Source organism: Mesoplodon mirus (genome assembly GCF_964341445.2).
Source record: "Mesoplodon mirus genome assembly, chromosome: 9".
In the NCBI taxonomy this organism is placed as follows: Eukaryota; Metazoa; Chordata; class Mammalia; order Artiodactyla; family Ziphiidae; genus Mesoplodon; species Mesoplodon mirus.
Window position 1 is genome coordinate 99798916 of NC_138985.1, and position 22801 is coordinate 99821716.

At 38.6% G+C, this 22801-nt stretch overlaps 1 protein-coding gene across 2 annotated transcripts in view; it reads right to left on the bottom strand.

Moving 5' to 3' along the window:
• Positions 1-22801, bottom strand: part of DGKI (diacylglycerol kinase iota) — a gene marked incomplete at its 5' end in the record, with an annotated part of 458035 nt that overhangs the window by 133337 nt on the left and 301897 nt on the right. Inside the window, 2 exons of one of the 2 annotated variants that reach the window (XM_082631690.1) lie at positions 10016-10078; positions 15706-15905. In XM_082631690.1, coding sequence (XP_082487816.1) covers positions 10016-10078; positions 15706-15905 — 263 coding nt within the window. The remainder of the gene's footprint in view (positions 1-10015; positions 10079-15705; positions 15906-22801) is intronic. The other variant, XM_082631691.1, reaches the window with a different exon arrangement.

The window sequence follows — 22801 nt, forward strand, 5'->3', positions numbered from 1 at the left end:
AACTCTATAGTTGTATATACAACTCTATAGTTTGTGTATACACAAAGTTCAACCTTCACACAGTTGGTAACAGAAAAAAACCCTACAATTTATTCAAATTTATCTAGTATGATGCTGTTATGGGCTAGGTTGTGTGCCCCCAAAATTCATATGTTGAAGTCCTAACCCCCCAGTGCTGCAGAAATGTGACCGTATTTGGAGATAAGGTCTTTAAAGATGAACTAAGTTAAAATGAGGTCATATGGACACCAATCTGACTGGTGTCCTTATAAGAAGAAGAGATTAGGAGACAGACAGGGACGAAAGACAACGTGAAGACACAGGGAGAAGATGGCCACGTCCAAGCCAAAGAGAGATGCCTCAGAAGAAACCAATCTTACCAACACCTCGATGTCAGACTTCCAGCCTCCAGACTGTGAGGAAATAAATTTATTTGTTTAAGCCACTGTGTCTGTGGTACTTTGTTATGGCATCCCTAGCAAAGTAATACAGATGCCTATTAAAAAGATGCACTAAGAGAACTAACACGCTTCATTTTAATCCTATAATTACTGTTGATTAAAAGATACATAATAGAGGAATGAGATGAATCTAAGTTTTTACTTTCCAAAATTTTAACCTCACTTGGAAAACTCTTCTGGCTTGATATCACTGTTAGGATTATCAGACCCTATTGGACTAATGTTACCTCTAAGGTCAGGCTTTTTAAATTTTAATTTTCTAAAATTTACTTTGATTAAACAAACAAAATTCATGAATTTCCCTCCCCTCTAGACTGCACCCCAAACTTCCTGCAAACCCTCCTCTTTACGCCCCGAAGCTCACTGTGCCCCATGCTCTGCAACAAGCCAACACCTGAGTGAGTATCGGCTTCACTTTTTTGTTGTTGTTTTTTCTTTTGAAGTGACCTTTCATTATACAAGAAGTGCTGACTCGCAGGACTTTTTCTACACCTACACAGACATGAATAATGCATCTCTAAAACTAAATTTTAAAAGCAACGAGATATAACTTTAAATGCTGAGGGAGTCCTAATACCCCTTTACATAACTGCACCAGATGCTCGAGCCATGCTCACCTTCTCCAAGAGAACACAGGCGCCATCCAACCCCCGAGGATGCGAGCAGGACCCTTCCCGATGAGCCTCTTTCACAGACCCAACACCGTTACTGACAAGCCCAAAAGACTCTCCCCCTTCTTTAGCTACACTAGAATTTATTAACTGGGGTTTGTCATTCTGACATTTTTCGTATAATAACACTTAAACTTCAAACCTGTACTACCAGAGATTCATGCATTTGAAACACTCAAATTGAATTCTAAAGTGTTAGTCATCTCTGGGGGGAGTTAGTCATCTCTTAAAAAGGGGAGAAGTTTACATAGTATGATTTGATTAAAACACATAAGTTACATATATATTGATAAACACACAGGAAAATGACCAGAGGTTATATCAACTGCAGAATTCAGTGCCTTAAATGCCATCTTCAAAGAGCCCTGGGTGTTACCTTTATGACTTTATAGCATATGATCTTAGGCAAGTTTCCCAATATTTCTTATTCTCAGTCTTCTCATCTATGGGATGGCAATGATAGCAATCGCTACCACATACAGTTATCAGGATGCTAAATTTGATCACAACTCAATCTCAGGCCCATATTACCTCTTTGGCTAAATGAAAAAATCTGCCTGGGTTCTTGCTGAGAGCAAGGCAAAAGTGTACCAGGGCAGTACAGGGCCTGGCCTGCCTGATCAGTACTAAGGATAAAGAATGACTGTATCACATCCCATGGCAAGTCTCAACTACTCCATGTCTTCAAGCCCTCAGGGGCAGATCTTCACAGAGTCTAGGATCATGCCGTGAATTTTACCATGACAGAACTTCAGAGCTGATAGAAATCCCAGAGATCAACCGCATTTCTTTTTAATATTGGAAAAACTGAAATGCAAAAAGGTTACTATATGGTCAATGTCACACGGACAAAAGCAGGGCTCCCACAGACACTTAAAACAGAGGATGTCTTCATGGGGTTTGGGGGCCTACAGAATAAGGAGGAAGACACTGCAGTTGGAGACCTGGGTCTGCTCCTGCAGCCCCCTGGTCTTTAAGTCACTAAACGCCCCCGCCTGCGTACCTGCATGGGAATAGAAGCACAAGCAGAGTGAGGAACTCTCGTGGGAAACTCACAGAGCGTAAGGAAGGGAAAAAAACCAATGATCCGAGGTGCAGCCTGGATTCAAGTTTGGAAATTGGTATGAGATGAATCTCAAGTAGCTCTTACTTTTCTTGGGAATTTTCAATTTGCTATATTGGTTTTATGGAACCTGCAGAGAGGGGTGGCATAGGAAGACAGGAAACAGGACAATTTGACATGATTAAAAGTCAAGGAACTGTGGACAGTGGGAAGTGAAATCACCAGAAATTCATAAAACATGGGAGTGGGAGTGAGAGAAAGGAGGAAAAAGATGAGTAAAGCTTAGCAGTTTCCTCTGCTCAGAGGATCAGAGAGCAAACAGCTTTTTTTCCCCAGAAAGCCTGAAGCTAACTCTTACGCTTTGCCATCTGACTCTGAGCTAGAATTGAAAGAAATATCATGTACTCAATCAGTGAGTTTAGCAATTCTCTCTGTTCTTTTAAAAATATAAACTTTATTTTTTGCTTTTGGTTTTATAGCTGCAGTCACTGGGGGAGAAAGAAGAATCTGTGCTTACCCACCTTACCCAGAACCAGAACTTCTCTACTGAGCTTTAAAGCAGAGACATTTTTATAAATGGCTCTAATTTTTTTGCTTTCTTTCCCTTTATAGAAGTAATGTGTGCTCATTGAAATCAATCTAGAAAATAAAGAAAGCCAATAAAATTTAGCTAAAATTTGTCTATAATCCTACTACTCAGAGATAATCATCCAGGGACACAAAAATAACAACAGAAGCATTAACAACAAGTGTATTCACAGTATTTTTGAATGCTTAGGCCCTTTTGGTACCCTCACAATTGGTCCAGAAATTACGACTCAAAAGTAATAATCCATGAATTAGAATCTGGACAGATTCCTGGCATGAAGCACTCTTCTTCAGGCATGAAGCACTCTTCAGGCATGAAGCACTCTGCTGAAGGTTCAACTGGCCCAGGAGTCCTGCTGAACCTGAGGTTCTAATAAAGCCACCAGGCTTAATTCATTTGCAGGCAAACCACATCTGGCGGGTCTTCTTAGCTACTTTAGAGGTAAACCCCATAGTTTACAAAGGCATGCATGTAAATTTCTACGTTGGCAATGTTTTTCCTACTCCCTGGTAGAGTGCAGGGTGTGGGAGAGTGAAGTTCACTGAAAGAAGAATGGAAAAGAGAAAGGGTTTTGAAAAAAGCAGACCAAGTCTTATTTTCTAATTAAAGGGCCAGAACTGAATAAACAAAATAAATAGAACTTTTGTAGCATATTACACAAATTCAAAAAAATGGTAAAACAAAAGCTTTGATGTGACTAGTTGGAAAACAGAATTACCGAATTTTTAGAAAGCACTTAAAAGAAATTTCTAGTTTACTTCCTTGGCCAGAGGCATGCAAAGATTAAACCACCTATCACTAATTTATGTGTTTTTTTAAATCATGAAGATTAAAGATTCTTGGTTCTGTCTTGGTAGGTTCTCACTAATAAAATTCTTAAATTCAACCCAAAAGAAAAAAAATAGACATATCAAAAATATTTCTCAAAAAAATATTTCACTTAGTAAAACTCCCTTTCTTCATAGAACAAAAATCAATTTGCTTTCATCCTTTACCAAGAAGGCTTCACTTATTGGAAGCAAGTTTAGAATGCTGAATCATATTCAGCTTGTTGTCAAAGATAACAATTTATACTTTTTTCATGGGTCTGTGTCTGACTCTGCCTTTCCCAAGATAACAAACAAATCCACACAATTTGGCACTGGGAAACATCTTTTTTATGTTTAAATTGTGACTGTTGTGCAAGATAGCCTATTACATTTAACATTTGTTGGTTGCAGTTCAAAAACACCCTGGTTTCTCTGCAGAGCTCTTCTACTGAGTTTAGCTATGGCACTCTCTGAGTAACTGTAGCAGGTAAAAAGAGGGAACCGTGTGAAAACTCTCTGCTTTAAAAGGCAGTAGAGAAGTTCTGGCTCTGGCTAAGGAGGATAAGCACCCACTATTCTTTCTCCCCCAGTGAATGCAGCTATAAAACCTGCACAGAATGCCTAAAGCAGCTATTTGAGAACTCTGAAAAATAAATGATAGCAGCAGATGGGGGAAGAAGAGCAGAATTTAAAATACCGTCCAACTAACGCTGAGCTCTCTCCTCCTCTGACCTCTAATCAACCCTGGTCTGGACTCCAGGCAGCACAAAGCCTAAAATGGACAACACGTGCAGACAGAGAAAGCTCTGGGAAAGCCCTTGAACTCTGGCTTGAGGAGAGGAAAGGGACTCTGAATGATCAGAGAAATTTGGGGAAATCTTCCTCTTTTATACCTCCTCCATTTTCTCGCAACCCAGCACTCAGGCAATTTTGCTGTGCTGGCAGCAGCAATGACAAAGGCCTTTTGGTGCTTAAAACTATAAGGAGAGGGAGATAAACAGCAAGGTCCCACTGTACAGCACAGGGAACTATATTCAATATCCTGGGATAAACCATAATGGAAAAGAATATGAAAAAGAATGTATGTACAGCTGAGTCACTTTGCTGTAGAGCAGAAATTAACACATTGTAAATCAACTATACTTCAATAAAATTCAAAAAAAAAATACTATAAGGAGAGGGAATCTTCTTCTCTGATAAGAGAAGCTGTGGTCCCAAGAGGACGGGACAAACCACCAATGCTTCTTTTTCTCTTTCAGTCACATCATTGCTTGGTCCTGGAGGTGAACGTGGTTTCAGGAGCTCTGCAGCAGCAATGAGGTAACTAAAGCCTTAGCTTTCTGGCTGAAGGATCCAAAAATGGAGCCCGGGAAATGGGAAAGTACTGAGGATGACAAGAGAGAGGGAGGAGCTCGGGAAGACAACTCCAGAAAGACGTCCATGAACTTGGGTTCATCTCTAGGCTGCAAATGTGTTAATCTGGCCCTAAACACAGTACCACAGACTTTAGGAACTGAACCACAGAGCAGACCCTCCCCTCAGATCCTGTCCTGCAACTTGGAGGGGTACACACCAGACAGATAGGAATAGCACTGCAAAGGCTCTGAAAACACAACTGACACTATAGCTACTATCCTCAGAAGATGAGTCAGAAATTGTGGCCTGAAAATTGAGTCAACTGCCTTCTAGAACAAAGAAATGATTAAGCAAAGCACATATCTAACAAAGGCTTGGATCTGGAATACGTGACAAACTCAAAACTCAACAGGAAGAAAACAAACAGCGCAGTTTAAGAAATGGGCAAAAGACTTGAGAATGCTTCACCAGAGAATGTATAAAAGATGGCAAATAATCACATGAAAAGACACTCATATTAGAATGATTAAAATGTAAAAATATTGACATTACCAAGTGCTGACAGAGATGTGGAACACCAGGAACTCTCATACATTGCTGGTGCAAATGCAAAATGATACGACCACTCTGGAAAACAGTTTGTCAGTTTCTTATGAAGTTACCATATGACCCTGGATTCCCTCCTAGGTGTTTAACCTACAGAAGTGAAAACTTATGTTCACACAAAACCTGTTCATCAAGGTTTATGCAGCTCTATTCAGAATCATCCAAAACTGGAAATAACCCAGATGTCCTTCTGGGTTATTAGATAAATAAACAGAAGCATCCATACAATGAAATACTATTCAGCAACAAAAAGGAAAGATAGATGCAGCAACTCTCATAAACATCAAAGATGTTATGTTCACTCAAAGAAACCAGTTTTAAGGGTTGTATATTGTATGATTCCATGTATAGGGCATTCTCTAAAATACAAAACTGTAGCAATCAGTGGTTGCCAGAGATTGAGATGAGAGATGCAGAGATTGGGGGTAATAGATTACAAGGGCATAGATTACAAAGCAGGTTTTTTAGGGTGATAGAACCATTTTGTATCCTGATTATGGTGCTAGTTATACGAATCCATATGTCTTAAAAGTGAGAAATATATATCACAAAAGTCAATTTGAACCTATATTAATTTTAATTACTAAAAGACAAAAACAAATATAATAAAGAGTCAAAAAAAAGTTATTCACATGGAAGTACAACCAGAATTTCTATTTGGATGCTTGTCACACTGCGTTGTAATTGTACTGTAGGCAACACAAGTGGGTCTGGTTCCTGGTGTGTCTATTTCTCCAAGGCAGAAACCTTAGCTTTCTAATCTCTTATCTCCAGTATCCCACAGAGTATCTGATATCTAAAGCAGACACTGAATAATATTTTTGAAAGATGAAAACTGAATAAATTAGATGTAAACAGTTCACATTATTTCATTTTGGTAGGGGAAGAGCAGGAAGGAAAGAGAACTTAATGAAAAGCAATACTAAAAGTTGAAAGCGTTCCAGAGACTCATTTTACAGTTACACATCTTTTGGGGCTTTTTGAGCATGACCATTTAATGTGAATATTCATGATTTATGAGATACAGGGCATGTATGTAGTCTTCAATGAGGATTCTACTATGAAGTCACTTAATGATAATGAATTTATTAATTGAGGTGCTGGTCTAATAATTCTTTGAGCAACACTGGGGAGACAAGGGTGAAATGGGTGAAGGGGGTTAAAAGGTACTATATAATAATACCTTTATAAATACCATTATAAAATTATAAATATAAAATACTTATTATAATAATAAATATAAAATAATACCATTATAAAATAAATAAGTCTTGGGGATGTAATGTACAGCATGGTGACTATAGGTATTGACTATTTGAAAGTTGCTAAGAGAGATCTTAAAAGCTCTCATCACAAGAAAAAACTTGTAACTACACGTGGTGATGGATATTAACTAACTTACTATGATGATCATTTCACAATATACACAAACACTGAATCATTATGTTTACACATGAAATTGATACAATGTTATATGTCAATTATATCTCAATAAAAAAGAAAAAAAAGAAAGTAAGAATGGCCAGATTACAAATTATGTCATATGCCAAGTCTGGAAATTATAACTCTTCTCTGACGTCAAAAAAAAAAGCTATAGTACATAACATTTGTGGTGAAATATTCTATTTACTTTATTTTGTTCTATTGGATGAAGCCACTAAATCCCTTTGATTAAAATTTAGCATTCATATGTGGTCATATATGATCAAAATGAAAGTTTCAAGATTCTTCTTTGTGTAAAGCTGAAATTTCCCATGTACGCAGACGTTAATAGTATGTTGCCATTCCTAATAATTTATGCATTATGTTGTCAAGACCATGACCCCCTCCCTAATTAAAAAAGTCATTAGAAAGCTAGAGAGAAAGGATAATTTAAATTGCTTTAGAAAAGCAATTTTACTTTAGGAACAGCAGAAAGAGAGGCTTCTCCCAAAGGAAAGATCCTCTGGGAGAAAAAGAGTTGTTTTGAGCAGAGAATGGCTGATCCAAGAGTTAAAAGAAAAAAAAAAAAGTCAGACAAAGTTTAGCTCAAGATACTGGAGTCCTGACTTTCGTGAGGACCAGAGCAAGGTTAATGTGATTCTTAAACACTTCCGCGATAGCAGCATGAGAGTAGGTCTAAGCTAAGTTGCCACTGTCATAAGATATAAATACAATACTCATTGTGCTTAGATTTTTCTCTGTGTTCCTTGCTCTATTTGACAGAGTTCTGTTATTGAATTTTTAAAATAATACTCTAATTTAATTTTTATTATATAAATCTTTCATCAGTTATATAGAGACATAAAATCTATAACATGCAGTAATTAATATAGCACATACAAATATAAAATATTTTAGATAAATATTCAAGTTTTAAGTGGCCACATCTAGGTGGACTGCCTGTTACATGCCATGAAAACAAACATGACAGTTCACCTTACTATAGCTTACACACCTGGAAAAAGAAAAAACGAACCTCATTCAAATTATATGATGAAAACTTAAACACAACTAAAACTTAAAAGGTGACAGAAATATGACAAATACCACCTGGACTCCTATTGTTGATACTCTCAATTCCTTGAACTCTATCAATAGAGCTGCTGAAAATAATGGTCACTGAGAGCCATTCTTTGGACTCAAATTTATTGAACAGGCCTTATGGGGTTTATGTAATATACCCCAGCAATAGCCTCCAAATTGGAAATTAAATGTTATTTTCTTACTGATTCTTTGACCGCTCAATTTTAAGTTCCATGAAGGTATAGAGCTGTTGTGCTCACCACTAAATACAAAGCAGAAAACAGTGCCTGACACAGAGCAAGTACAAAATAATATTTTTGGAAAAATATTTTGTCATAAATGAGTAAATAAACGTGTATCCACAAGACTAGGGTTGAAAGTAAAATGATACATAACTGAACTTTAGGAATTACTTTGCATATCCCTAGATGTTAAATATTGCCAACAAACACATGAAAGAATGCTCAACGTCATTAATCATTAGAGAAATGCAAATCAAAACTACAATGAGATATCATTTCACACCAGTCAGAATGGCCATCATCAAAAAATCTAGAAACAATAAATGCTGGAGAGGGTGTGGAGAAAAGGGAACCCTCTTGCACTGTTGGTGGGAATGTAAATGGATACAGCCACTATGGAGAACAGTATGGAGGTTCCTTTAAAAAACTACAAATACCCTGCAGAGTTCTATTTAGACATGCATTCTTTCATTCATTCATTCTACCAGCCAACCAACAATTCTGTTTAGTTTCAGAATACTTTGTGTTAAGGTCTGTGATCAAGGCTGGGAACACAAAGGGTCATAAGAAGATACTGCAAATGATTTCAAGTGGCCTAAGTGTAGTGTGGGATGCACACAGATATACAGCTAATATAATTAGCACCGATCGATTATACCTTGAGAACTATAATAAGTACAATAATAGTATAAATAGTGAACTCCAGTGAGGATGCAACTAGTTCTGCCAGCAAGAATCAAGGTACAATTCTTAGAAAAGGCAGTTATTCAGCTGGGCTCTGAGAAATACATAGGACACTGATAGATGAAAAGCAGCAGATTATAAATTGTTATGAGCATGAATTTTGAAACCAGGCTGCGGGAGTATGAATCCCAGTCTACCACTTATTAGCTGTGTGACCTTCGTCAAATTACTCAACTTCTCTGTGCATCAGATTCCTCATGTATTAACACGGAGATAATAATACCACATATGGCAGTAAGGTGGTTGGGGGAGTAAGTTAGTTAACCTGTGTAAAGTACCTGTAACAGTACCTGAAACATAACAAAAGTATATGTAAGACAGAGAAAAGAAAGAAGGGCAAGACAGAGGCAACAGCATAAAAAAAGTCCTGAAGTGAAGCGCTAAAAAACATTTTCTTTCTGTTTTTCACCAGAAAAATATAAAAGCATAGAGTGTGTTAAGTACAAACTACTACGTACAAATTTCACTTTGCTAACTCATTAACAACTTTGGGTCATTGATCTTTTATTACAACTATGGATCCTCAACCCAGAAAAATCCACAGATGCACGTACCTACAATCAAAGCTCCACGCATAAGTTCAGGGGTCCGTCCACAGAATCAAGTGCAGCGGGAGCTTCTTCAAGGTCATCCCTGAGCCATAGATAATGGAATGGTCTAATGGGTTTACAGACTTTCCATAGAAACCAATGCTTAGTATGGAATTTTATACAACCCCATGCAACTCTGGACCCTAAAGTACCTCATCAAAAAATTAAACTGTGAACTCAGAGGACTGAGACAGATAGAACACAAAGAATTTCACAGCTGCATCTCAAATCAAAGAAGGGCTAAAGCAGACAATTACAGTGAGTTGTTTCTCTGTCTTAAGAAGCAGACCTGTGAAGGGAGAGGGTGCAGGTAGTCTGGCCCTGAGGAGGTGATGAAGGTGAGAGACACAATGTAAAAACGGGACGGCTTTGTACTCACATGGTGAAGGAGCCTGGGGGTGCAGACACTCTCCGCAGGTCCGCAGCTTGCACCTGATGGATACTAGAGGCAGCAGGGAATGAGCAGCGAAGACAGTCAGCAAAACAGCGTGGACAGACAGGGGAACAAGCCAGGAGAGAGAAAGAGAGACACACAAAATTTAAGCAGAAATTAAATGAGCGCATCAACAAACAGTAAATGAAAAGAAAAAGAAAATCAAGCCAGCCACGGAAATAATCAAAAAGCCAGTGATAGCGACGAAGCCAACAGGACACATGGCAGGGCCGGCTCTCAGGCAAGCCACAGACTGGAGCACGAGGCGGGGCGCCGGCAGATGCTGGAGGCGCGCGGATGCTGCGTGGGGCTGCGGGGCAGAGGGTTACCACGGTCCTCTCCGGCTCTAGGTCTCACTGGGCATCCATCTGTGCGCGCGCATATACGCGTGCGCGCACGCACACACGCACACACGCACACGCGCGCACGCGCACACACACACACGCGCGCACACACACACACACACACACACACACACACACACACACCAGTGGTAGGCTGGCACCGTCAACTCAGAGCAGAATCAAGGTAAACTGAATCCTTTAACATAGTCCTCATGATTCCGGGGCTTTGTTGGAAAATTCGTGTCAAAAGACAACCGTCTTTAAAAGAGCGGCTCGACAAAATCTTTAACTTCCTTCAGTTAAACAGAGAAGGCTTTCTAAGAAATCCGAAGGTAATACCAAGAAAGCCTAATTTTATCACAGTGATGCTGTAATTCCACTCATATTCTTGGTAGAGGAGTGAAACCATAGACTTCTCTCTGCTCTCTCTTCTCTTATAAAGGAGAGGGTCTTCGATGGCTACCAGAAAAGACAAAATGTGGAACTGAAGAAACTAAACCCCAAATTTCCTGTCACTTTTACATCATTATTCTCTCCACTCTCTTAGACCATTTGAACAGTTCCACTATAACTGCAATAGACGTAGCCCCCCCCCCCAACCGCCAGCCCTCTTTTCCACTGGGTACATAAGTTCTCATATAAAGCCACCCATGAATTAACTCCTTGTCATCCTCAAAGGGCTATCAGTTAGAACCAGTGATACTTCTCAGCAGCCCAGGATGGTGGAAGTCGGTTGCCCAAAGTTTGCCAACTAGAAATCTTGCCCTTGGATAATACAATCACCCTTACCAATGCTGTCTTAATTGCTAGTGAACTCAGGCTGAGATCTTCCTACGCCACCTGAGTAATGTAGAATTTCTGATCTCCCTCAAAAGTGACTTTCAAATAGAGAACATAATCAAATTTATCTGGCTATCATGTTACTAGTACATGAATATGAACCTAAACAAATCTGCTCTATTACTTTTAGGGGGGAAGATATTTATTGGAGTCATACTTCAAGTAGATTCATAAGCCATAAATGACATATGCTCCTGTACCAATGGGGTGGAGAGGGGAGGGGAGAGTGAACATAACAAGCCTAGCCTTTCAGTTTATATACAGTAATAGCAAATAGAATCATAAGCCAAGAAATTTTTTTAGAAATTTTTTTTTTCCTTTTCGCATACATGAAGATCCAGTGGCATCATGAAAGCTTCCTATTTAGCTGTTTCTCATGGGAATTCTTCCAGCCATCCATGTGCACCAGATCTTGAAATTCTTAAGTATATATCTTCCACTTCTGCCATAAAATGTGACCAAGACATTTCCTATATTATTTTTATATTCACGAGGTTTTATTTTTTTTTTTATTTTTTATTTTTTTTTCTTTTTGCGGTATGCGGGCCTCTCACTGTTGTGGCCTCTCCCGTTGCGGAGCACAGGCTCCGGATGCGCAGGCCCAGCGGCCATGGCTCACGGGCCCAGCCGCTCCGCGGCATATGGGATCCTCCCAGACCGGGGCACGAACCCGTATCCCCTGCATCGGCAGGCGGACTCTCAACCACTGCGCCACCAGGGAGGCCCTATTCACGAGGTTTTAGATTTGTTATTTTAGAAACAACTTCTGAGAAACGTAACAGATAGGACATTATAGAACCGATCCACGTGTGAGTCCCTTGTTCAACATGTAACCGTAAGTCTCAGACACACTAGCAGGCATGGGCGACCCTATGAGGAAAACCCCAGGGTCTCCCCACAGAGCAGGGGAGACAAGCAAACCAATCATTACACTGGTTTTGATCAGTGGTGTGAGAGAAGTAACGAGAATACTATAGGAGCACTGAGTGGTGTATTTAATGGCTAGAAGCAGATAGAAAAGGATTCTTAGGGAAAGTGATATTTCGATGGAGTTTGAACTTGAGCAGGGGCTAGCGGATGAAAGCGGGTGAGGAGGACACCTCGAGAAGAGCAACTGGAGGGCAAAAAAATAATGATACACGAGACAGGCCGTACTGCTCCAGAAATAGCAATATGCTCTGGAGCATAGGAAGGAGAGGACCAAGGCGATGATCAAAAAGGTCGGTAAAGCCAAGGAATATAGGTTTTACATTTTTAGAAAGCTCATTCTAACCAGTCTATTGGAAAAGACACAGTGTGAAAGGCAGCAACACTGGAAACAAGGGAATGAATTGAGCCTATTTTAGCGATGCTGACGAGAGGTAATGAATACGGCTCGCAACTGAGGCTGTGTTGCGAGGGGAACAGGGGAAAGATGGTGTGAGAGTTAAAGGTGTGGGAAATAAACAGAAGGAAGAGTTCAAACAATGCAGGGGACGTGTAAAAGTGGAGGTGACTATGAGATATGCAGATAAAGATGTCAACTAAGATATGTGGGTATGAGTCTTCAGTTTTTAGAAGAAAGCCTGGGCTGAAGACACAGATCTGAGACACACTAGCTTATCAGTCATAGAGGGAACTTGTGCTGCAGATGTGATTTCCCAGAGAAGGGGCAAATCTATGAGGAACACCAGCGTTTCAGCAGAAAGGGGGGCCACAGCCCTAAAATCTCAAATATTCATGTTAACATGCTATGTGAAAGGGGGATAAGTCCTTAAGATGAATTGAAAAGCTACCCCTTTCTGACTGAGAAACTCCCTTCACCCTAACACAGATACACACAAGTTTTTAAACTAAAACAGCTCTCTTTCTTCAAAAAGAAGGCACGTAAATGATGAAGAAACAGTAAAAAGTAAGAAAGAGAGAAAGGAAAAAAAGGGAAAGAAGGATGTTAAAAATAAAGGAAGGAAAGGGCTTCCCTGGTGGCGCAGTGGTTGGGAGTCCGCCTGACGATGCAGGGGACACGGGTTTGTGCCCCGGTCCGGGAAGATCCCACATGCTGTGGAGCGGCTGGGCCCGTGAGCCATGGCCGCTGAGCCTGTGCGTCCGGAGCCTGTGCTCCGCAACGGGAGAGGCCACAACGGTGAGAGGCCCGCGTACTGCAAAAATAAATAAATAAAGGAAGGAAGGAAGGAAGAAAGAATTATCTTTCAATAATCTCTTTCTGCCTTGGCTGCAATAGTGAACTTTGCACACTGTGGCCTAAACAGAGAAAAGCTTGGAGCGCTCAGAAGGCGGAAGAAAACTTCTAAGAAGATATTAGTGGCCAGGCCGCCCTTAAACTGGAAACTCCACTTGGAAATCCAGTGGAAGCAGTTAGATTTCCAAACAAAGATTTCTACTGAAATAGAAAGAAGCAATCTAATTACAGAGGGTGAAAAAGAGTAGTGGTGAGAGATTTTCTAAAAATGTGTTGAATGATAATTTTAATAATAAGTTGTAATAAAGATCTTGGCTAATCTTTAAGATTTATATGTGTCCTTTTAAGAAATGGACAGAATATTATTACTGCCTTTTCACTCAAGTCTTTCCTACAGCCTGAGGCTGCTTGGATGGAGACACCACTGCCCCCTGGTGGGAAATAACTGCATTTTTGAGTTGAGGCTGCTTCTTGAACACCCTCCTGGCTAAATCTATGAAGTCACATCATCTGTCATATGTGCCATGTGTACAAAAAGAAAACAACTCTTTCCATTTGTTTTTATACGAGAAGAAAGCCCAAATAAATTCTTAATACAGTTTCTGAGCAAATACAAATTCTTTCTCAAGGGCAAAAACTGTTTGAAACTAAACACCCAAAAACAATTTCATGTCTCATAAGGTTATTAAGCGTAGAAGCACCAGGCATGAAAATGGGAGCTGTTTGCCTGTAGATATTAAGAATTTTTAGCTCTGTTAACAAACGATCTACAAGTGATCCAAAACAACCTGGACTATCTCAGAGAGGGCTTTTCACTTAGTAGTTCAGAACTTTCTCTTAAACCAGTAGTTCATGGCTTAACTCTAATGTTTCAGGAGAGAATATGGTCAACCATACACTATTGCTGACACACCGCCTGAAACTCACAAAGTGTATATTCAACCTAATAGTGGTAAAGGCAGAGGATAGAGAAAGCAGCAGAAATGAGCTAAGAGTTTCCCTAGCTGCAAAATATAAAAAAAAAATGAAAAAGGCAACTAAACAAGCCCTCTGGATAACGATCTAGGAAAAGTGCTGGGGGAGCCCAGATTGACTCTGGAAAAGGAGGATGCAGAGGAGAGAAGATCCCTCACCCCAGCTTCAAGCTTAGAAGCAGACACTAAAAACTGAAACTCTTCACGAGCCCTGTCGAATGCTGTTCTTCAACATCTGCCATCTCAGAAAGAGAGGTGAAGCTTTGGCAGGGAGCGATGACACCTGTGTCATTGGTTCATTCTAGGCACTTCTGTACTTGTCACATTGACTCAATAAATACATGGCGAAGCATGCCCTTCCTTCACAGGCACTAGAGGAAGCCAGCCATTCAGTACAAATAGGTAACCATGCATCACAGGCCACAAATAGGAGGAGCACCTTGGAGGGACCCTCGCTGTGACAGAAGAATGGCCCAAGGCTGAACCCTAAAACGTCCTTACCTTGAGTCGGGTCAGCCATAGGTGCATGATATATAAAAGATACTCTAAAAGATACCCCAAATCCCCATCTTTCTCCATCCCTTTCTCCAACCCCAAAAAGACATTCCAATCGAAATTAGATTGAGGGACTCTATAAAATGCACTCAAAATATCTAGTCATTTATCACCTTGTCCTAATCAGTTTATCAAAACACCCAAGAAAGGAAAGGGTCCAGGAGGGATACATTTTGTTTAGGCATTGAGTCGTGGGTCAAGTTTCATCTAGACAATAGGATGCCACCCAGAATGGCAAAATTGAGTTGAAGCATCAGAGTACACAGGACCCCAAAATGGGAGCATTGGGGAAGGGCAGAAGGGGATACAATGTGGAGAGAGGGGAGCCAAAGCTAGCTCTGCCGACCTCCTGCACCTGGAGAAACCAACACTCTCCAAGTGACCAGGGAAAAGAGGAGGCCAACAGCCCGCCTTCTTAAACAAAACAGAACCCATTCAACAGGACACGTTTTACGACCCTGAATCACTCAGTGATTTTCTGCTGGTCCCAGTAAGTCTATGCTCAAGGGGTCAGTGAAAAAGCATCATCACTCTAACACATCATACAACAATAACTTCTGAAAGAAAGGTGTGGTCACCGTATAGTAAACATGAAGAAGAAATATGTGTGAGAGACCAAGGAGCTGCTGAGTTTCCCAGACTTGTCTCCTTTCCCAGCACAGGGAGGCCCCTGATCATGCACATGCTCAGTGCCCTCCTCTCCACGGTCTCCATGTTCACAAAGGTGGGCAAGGGTAGACTCACTCATTGAGTAAAGGCATGGACGTCCTTCTCTTGCTCTTCTGTACCATGTTGGCCTGATTCCTCAACGAGATCCGAATCATAGCCGGGGCCAACCTACAGGGCTCCCCATCCACTTGCATGGGGATGGATTTGTAAGTTAGCAGCATGACCTCCCGACACTGGTGCAGCCTTTCTCCGTGGCCCCCCACTTGCAGGGCAGCCTATAAAAACAAGAGGCAAAAGGAAGCAAGAGGTTAGTGCTGAAGAGTTGCTCAGGAAACCTAGAAACCCCAAGCCCACTGCCTATAATCAAAAGGCCTTTGAAAAATACTTACTGAAAGCTGTTAGCCATGAGTAAAGTGGGAAACCTTGGATAAATCATTAATACGCATAAACTGAAATATCTAAATTTTGATGGCTTGATCACAAATCCTCATTGATAGCCATTTTTTGCTTTTATGTATTTTCAGCCTTAAATTAATCATCAGTTTAATACAAAAGCTCTTTGTGTTATCTACTCCCATTAAATAACCAATGTACATAGAATAAAAAGAATATAAAAAAGATAAAATACATGGTTTAAGACAGCTTCCATGCTACACTTACTATATAAATATATTTATATATAATTATAATATATAGTTATATATTACATATTAAATATATTATATTTAAATATGCAACCCATCCTTAGAAAAATTTTCAAACTTCAGGCAAGCTTTTCCTTTTTACTTAAAACCTCCTCAAACTACTTCAAATCTGTGTAAGATCAATGAAATGCAAAATAATAATCCTCAATTGAAAACATTCTGAAGAGTAAAGCAGCTTTGAGGATCAAAATCAAACACAGTACAAGCTCAGTTCACTACAATAGCCACAAAATGAAAAGTCAACCCAACATTAAAATTCTGCAACAAAGTAGCATAATTTCTCTGCCTTAGTAAAAAAAAAAAAAAAAAAAAAAAATTAATATATATTTTAGTATCACTTATCTTTTTAGGGATGAACTAAAACCAAACAATATGTTCGGTTATGCATACAGATAGTGCCCAAATTGTCTTATACAGTTTGATGGACATTTTTATACACATATGTAAATTCTCCATCCAGATCAAGCTTCAGGCAGTTTATAGCAACCAGAAGGTTTCCATACGTCCCTGCCCAATCTATTTACACTCCTCTCACCAACCAATTAGTAACTACTATTCTGACTTCTATACCATAGATTCAATTTGTTTGAACTTGAACTTCATATAAGATGAATCATACAATATGTACCCTTTTGTGTCTGACATCTTTTGCTCATCATTATTTTTGAGTAACAGAAAAGTGTATTTACCTACTCTTCTGCTGGTAAACATCTGGCTGTTTCCAGTTTGGGGCTATTAATGATATAAACTTTCTTGTGTCTATCTCTTGGTGGATACATACCCTCTTGTGGTACATAAGATGAGTACAATTGCTATGCTGTAAGTTCTTTTTTAACTTTAGTAGATACTGCTAACAGTTGTTCAGTAAGGCTTTATGATAATACATTTTGAGTATTAATTTTTAATGAAGTAAACAAACTTTTAAAAGAAGTTAATACTAACTCTAGCTCAAAATCTAAAAGATTGACTTAAAAAGAAAAAGGAAAACCTATATATTATCAGCTTGTTTCCATATGTCTCCTCTCTATCTTATGAATGGGGAAAAAACTTGGTTAACTGAGATTTGTGAAGTCAATTTCCACTAATTTGGTTCCCAGATAGTTGTGTTTATCTGATACTTTGAACTACTTTTGCACTTGCATTAATCTGAACAACAGAAATCTGATTATGTATGAATGCAAAGAGAAAAGGAACACAAAGGGATAGAAAGGAGGAAAGAAAGTAGAATAAAAACTGAAAAGTAAAGAACATACTTCATTATTGAACACCTTTGATGTTAAAAAGCACTCAGTTGTGAATTTTACATACAATTTTATTCAATTAGTAGAACAAGGAGGCAGAGGAGAATGAGGTGAGAATTTACTAAAATTCTTTCCGGCCTATTACCTGATCCTCTGTTACTCAGCTTAAGGTTTTTCTGGCTGCACTTAAATGACTCATTTAAGTTAATCTATGGACTTGAGCCACTAACTCATCTCCCGAACTTTTCCAAAATATTTCCCTTGCCTTCAACAAGTACTTCTCAGGGCAATATTTATCTGACCATACTGTATCCCTTCATCCATAGAGGAAATACCATTTTCTTCTTCTTTTTTCTCCCAGTCTTGACTAGGCCTAATGACAAATAAAAATGCAGAACCTGCTAAGTATGAACTTATTCCTCTGGGTTTGACAGGACTGAAAATTGCTTAAATACTTTCGAACATTTCGGTATCAGAAGGCTTCCACAGTACTGTAGAGAACATTTAAGCCATATTCTCAGCCTCGGTGATAGATTAACAGCAAAGACAATAAACAGAGGTAAATAGCTGTCAGTGGCAGTTCCACTGGCATTTCAGAATCAATCCAAGATCACTGAACAGGCACAAGAGGAATTATAGTAATTAGCTTTCCAGAATAAAGACAGTTCTATTATTGTTAGCACAAAAACACTTATTTTTGGAACAAGGTAAAGGTAATTTTTTAAATTCTTACTAGAAATAGTTATTTTTCATCATTCAGATTAATCTAGACTTAACATCCTATAAGGCACAGGCCCTAATAACCATAATCATCCCCAGCATTTGCTAGAATGAGTCATTTACTGATAAGAAGACATTGGCGTACTAATGACAGATATTCAATTGTCTGTTCAACCTAGCATGTATTATACTCTTGTGAAAACTTCAAATATTGCCTTTCTGGTAGTATATGACTTAGGAGGAAAACAAAGACAGGCCCTGAACTAAGTGCATCCATTGCCATTTATTGTCCTAAAGTCATTATAATAACTTTCTTTCAGTCCACAGTTAAGGTGTGAGGTTTTCTTTCTTTCTTTCTTTCTTTCTTTTTTTTTAATGATTTTTTTGATGTGGACCATTTTTTAAAAAGGTTTTATTGAATTTGTTACAATATTGCTTCTGTTTTATGTTTTGTTTTTTTGGCTGCAAGGCATGTGGGATCTTAGCTCCCTGACCAGGGATCGAACCCACACCCCCTGCACTGGAAGGCAAAGTTTTAACCACTGGACCGCCAGAGAAGTCCCTGGCGTGAGGTTTTCTGACTTTCTGCACTATGCTCCTCCCCGGAATACTATTCTCCATCTAAGTCTCATCCTCCTTCTTACTACTCAAGTCTTTATTCCACTTGCTGTCAGATGACAGGACAGACAACCCTGGGTTGGGAAATCAGAACAGAAATAAGAGCAAGTCTTCCAAACCCTCCTTTCTCCCGACTGCTGCAGGCCCCTGACTCCCAGTCCTAGTCCCAGTCCTGTAACAAAAGGCCCAAGGCAGCGATCAGTGACATGGACAGTAAATAATGGAGATAATCAACAATACGAAAATCTGGGTTTTGTTTTTTGTTTTTTTCTCAAGACGAACAAGGTGGTCTTGTAAAACCAAATAACAAAAAATAGAAAACTATTTTGTTTTATTAAAAAATAAAACAAGAGAGGATAAGATATAATAGAGTTTAAAAGGCATACAAGAATGTTATAAAGATCTATATGATAACAAACTGGAAAACCTAGATAAGGGAAATTTCTGGAAAAAATATAATTTGCAAAATTTGGTGTAATAAATACAGAAATTGGATAGATTAGACTGGTTTTAAAAATTGAAAGTTTTCAAAAATATTACTCATTCCACCCCCAACCCCAAAATGTGCCAAGTAGACTTAGATGTTTTACAAGTAATTCTACCCAGGTTTTATAGAAAGACAGTGTCTAATAAAACTTGTTTTAGAAAATGATGCTATGGCTTCTGAAATAACAAAACCAGATAAGGGCAGCAGCAGAAAACAAACTTTTAACCTAAATTATATTTATAATCACACATACCAAAATCATTAAAAAAATAGCTAATTGCTTTTACTGGTCTGTTACATAAAAACTAAATCGTGATACATTATGGGTTTTTGCAAGAATTAAGAATACTTCAACATCAGAAAATAACAAAGAATGAAATAATTCCACTTACAACAACATGGAGGGACCTACAGATTATCATATTAAGTGAAATAAGTCAGAGAAAGACAAATATCATATGATAGCACTTATTTGTGGCATCTTTAAAAAATGGTACAAAACGAATTTATTTACAAAACAGAAATAGACTCACAGACACAGAAAACAAACTTATGGTTACCAAAGGGATAGCGGAGGTGGGGGGCAGGGGAGGGGTGATAAATTAGGAGTTTGAGATTAACATATACCCACTACTATATATAAAACAGGTAAACAACAAGGACCTACTGTAGAGCACAATGAACTATACTCATTATCTTGTAATAACCTAAAATGGAAAAGAATCTGAAAAAGAATATATTTGTATACATATACGTGTATAACTGAAACACTTTGCTGTACACTTGAAACTAACACAGCATTGTAAATTAACTATACCTCAATAAAAATAAAATAAAAAAGAAAACACATTATTATAATTTCACCATACTGTGGTTTAAGTGAGATAAACCACATTATCATCCCAAAAGATGCAGAAAAAATAATAAAGTTCAGTGCCTTTTAGGGTCAATTGTTAGAAAACTAGGAAGAGAACACAACTTACTTACCTGATAAAGGTCATCTATCAAAATCCTTAGAGAAAACATTATTTGGAATAAAGAAAATTCAAAGCATTCCTTTCAAGGGACAAGATGATCCGCTAGTAACAAAAGTTTTCAACATAGTATTGGAGGTCTTGACCAACATAATAAGTCAAGGAAATAAAATTGGAGGAAAAAGCCATGGAAGAAAAAAAGCAAACCTTGTAATATTTCCACTAATATCATCCCATACATCAAAAGTCCAAGAAAATTCACAGGCCAAAAATTAAACCTTGTAAGAAAGGTACACTATCAACATAAAAAAAATCAAGTGCTCCCCATCTCTAGCAATAACTAAGTAAAAATATAATAAAAAATAGGATGTCATCTATAATATCAACAAAAACAATAAAGCAATAAGACTTTTATGCAGAAAAATGTTAAACTACTGGAGACATAAAAAAAATACCTTAAAGAAATGGAGAACCACACCATAGTCATGGATGGGACAATTTAATACTCTAATAATATGAATTTCCTCCAAATTAATATATAAATTCAATGTAATTCCAAGTGAATATGAGAAATACTATTTTGAAGAATCTTGTCAAACTAATTCTATAATTAATTTCAAAGAATAAAGGTTCACAAATGGCTGAGAATATTTTGAAAACATAAAGAACAATAGATTATCCTTATTAAATATTGAGTCATGTAATATTCAAAGATACAGTAATTCAAATAAAGGTGTTTGCATAAGAAAAGACACAAAGGTCAAAGGAAATGCATAGAGAGAGCAGAATAGACTCATATGTGTGAGGACAGAATATGTGGGATGTGGGATTATAAATTACTGGAGAAATGATGGATAATTTAGCAAATGGTGCTGGGAATATTTCTCACTAAAATAGAGAAAAATAGGGTTTCCCTGGTGGCACAGTGGTTGAGAGTCCGCCTGCCGATGCAGGGGACACGGGTTCGTGCCCCAGTCCGGGAAGATCCCACATGCCACGGAGCGGCTGGGCCCGTGAGCCATGGCCGCTGAGCCTGCGCGTCCAGAGCCTGTGCTCCGCAACGGGAGAGGCCACAACAGTGAGAGGCCCGCATACTGCAAAAAAAAAAAAAATAATAATAATAATAAATAAAATAAAATAGAGAAAAATAAAATCAGTATTCTACCTCACATCATACACAAATATTAAACCCAGATGTATTAAAGGACTAGGAGCAAGAAACAAAAATATTAATATAAAAATCAGCCAGTAGAAAGAGAGGAGAGCGCAAGTAGGTATGTTTCTCCTTAGCTCTCTTTTTTCAAGCAGTGTCTCTGGCAGTGGCTGATTCTCCTCTGTTTCCATTTCCCACTAGCAAGCACTCTTCCCAGGCCATCCCTGTCTCTATGGTTCCAGCACAGACAGGCAGCCCCAGCAGTGACCTCAACTCTTGTGGTCTGATTTCCTTCTCTGGAGTCCCAGCTCCTGCCCGATGACCCTCACTGCGCAGCCCATCAGCGGCCACTTGTCCAAGGTCCCACCACTGCTGAATGGCCCTGGCTGCTGAATGCTGATAACACCATCTTTTCCCTTTGTCCCTCCAGACCTGGAGGTGGCAGAGCATTTCTGCAATTGCTAATCCATGGATTGCTATCTATGGGTTACCTCTTTTCAGTTCTTCTAACATCCTGTAACTAGTCCCCTGTACTAAATTCCCTCAATTGAACTATCTCACATGGGATATTTTCCCTCTCTGACACCCTACCCTAGTCCCCAAAATGAGAAATTTTACTTAAGTAATTTGCAGTGGCACCATCAGTCAATGCATATTTTTCTATACAAGTTTTTACAAGCTGTTTTACTGCCACGAAGCAATGCCATTAAGTTTTACTGCTTTTTTCCATTTTATCAAATATTAACATTTCTGGACATGGGTGTATTTTAAAATCCTACTGTACTACATGTTGTAAGCAGTCTAAATACCACCAGCAATAGTATTACTATTTACTTAATTATTGTCCATATGAGTAACATTTATGGCAAAAATAATTCCATAGATTCAGTTTCTTTATATGTTAACTGATGAGGTTTCGGTAGGCTGCTATGGTCTGTTTTAGCACTAGCATTTTAGGATTCTAGGTTGTACCTATAATTTCATGTCCTCAAATTCTACCACATGCCATTTAACTTTGAAAATATTAGCTGTATGCTAATGCACAGCCAGTATCTACAATGAAGCAGAGAACAGTAAAAAGGAAAGGCTTTATTTGAAAAACTTTCCTTCTGCTCATTAAAATTAATCCAGCAATTATTACTTACTATGAATAAGAACATTTTTTGAAAAAGTGAAAATTCTTATAATGAAGAAACCTAAGTACTCCTTCTCACTGGGGTTTATGGTATACTTATGTCTTTTTCCATTTTTGTTCAATAGAGGTAGATTCACTA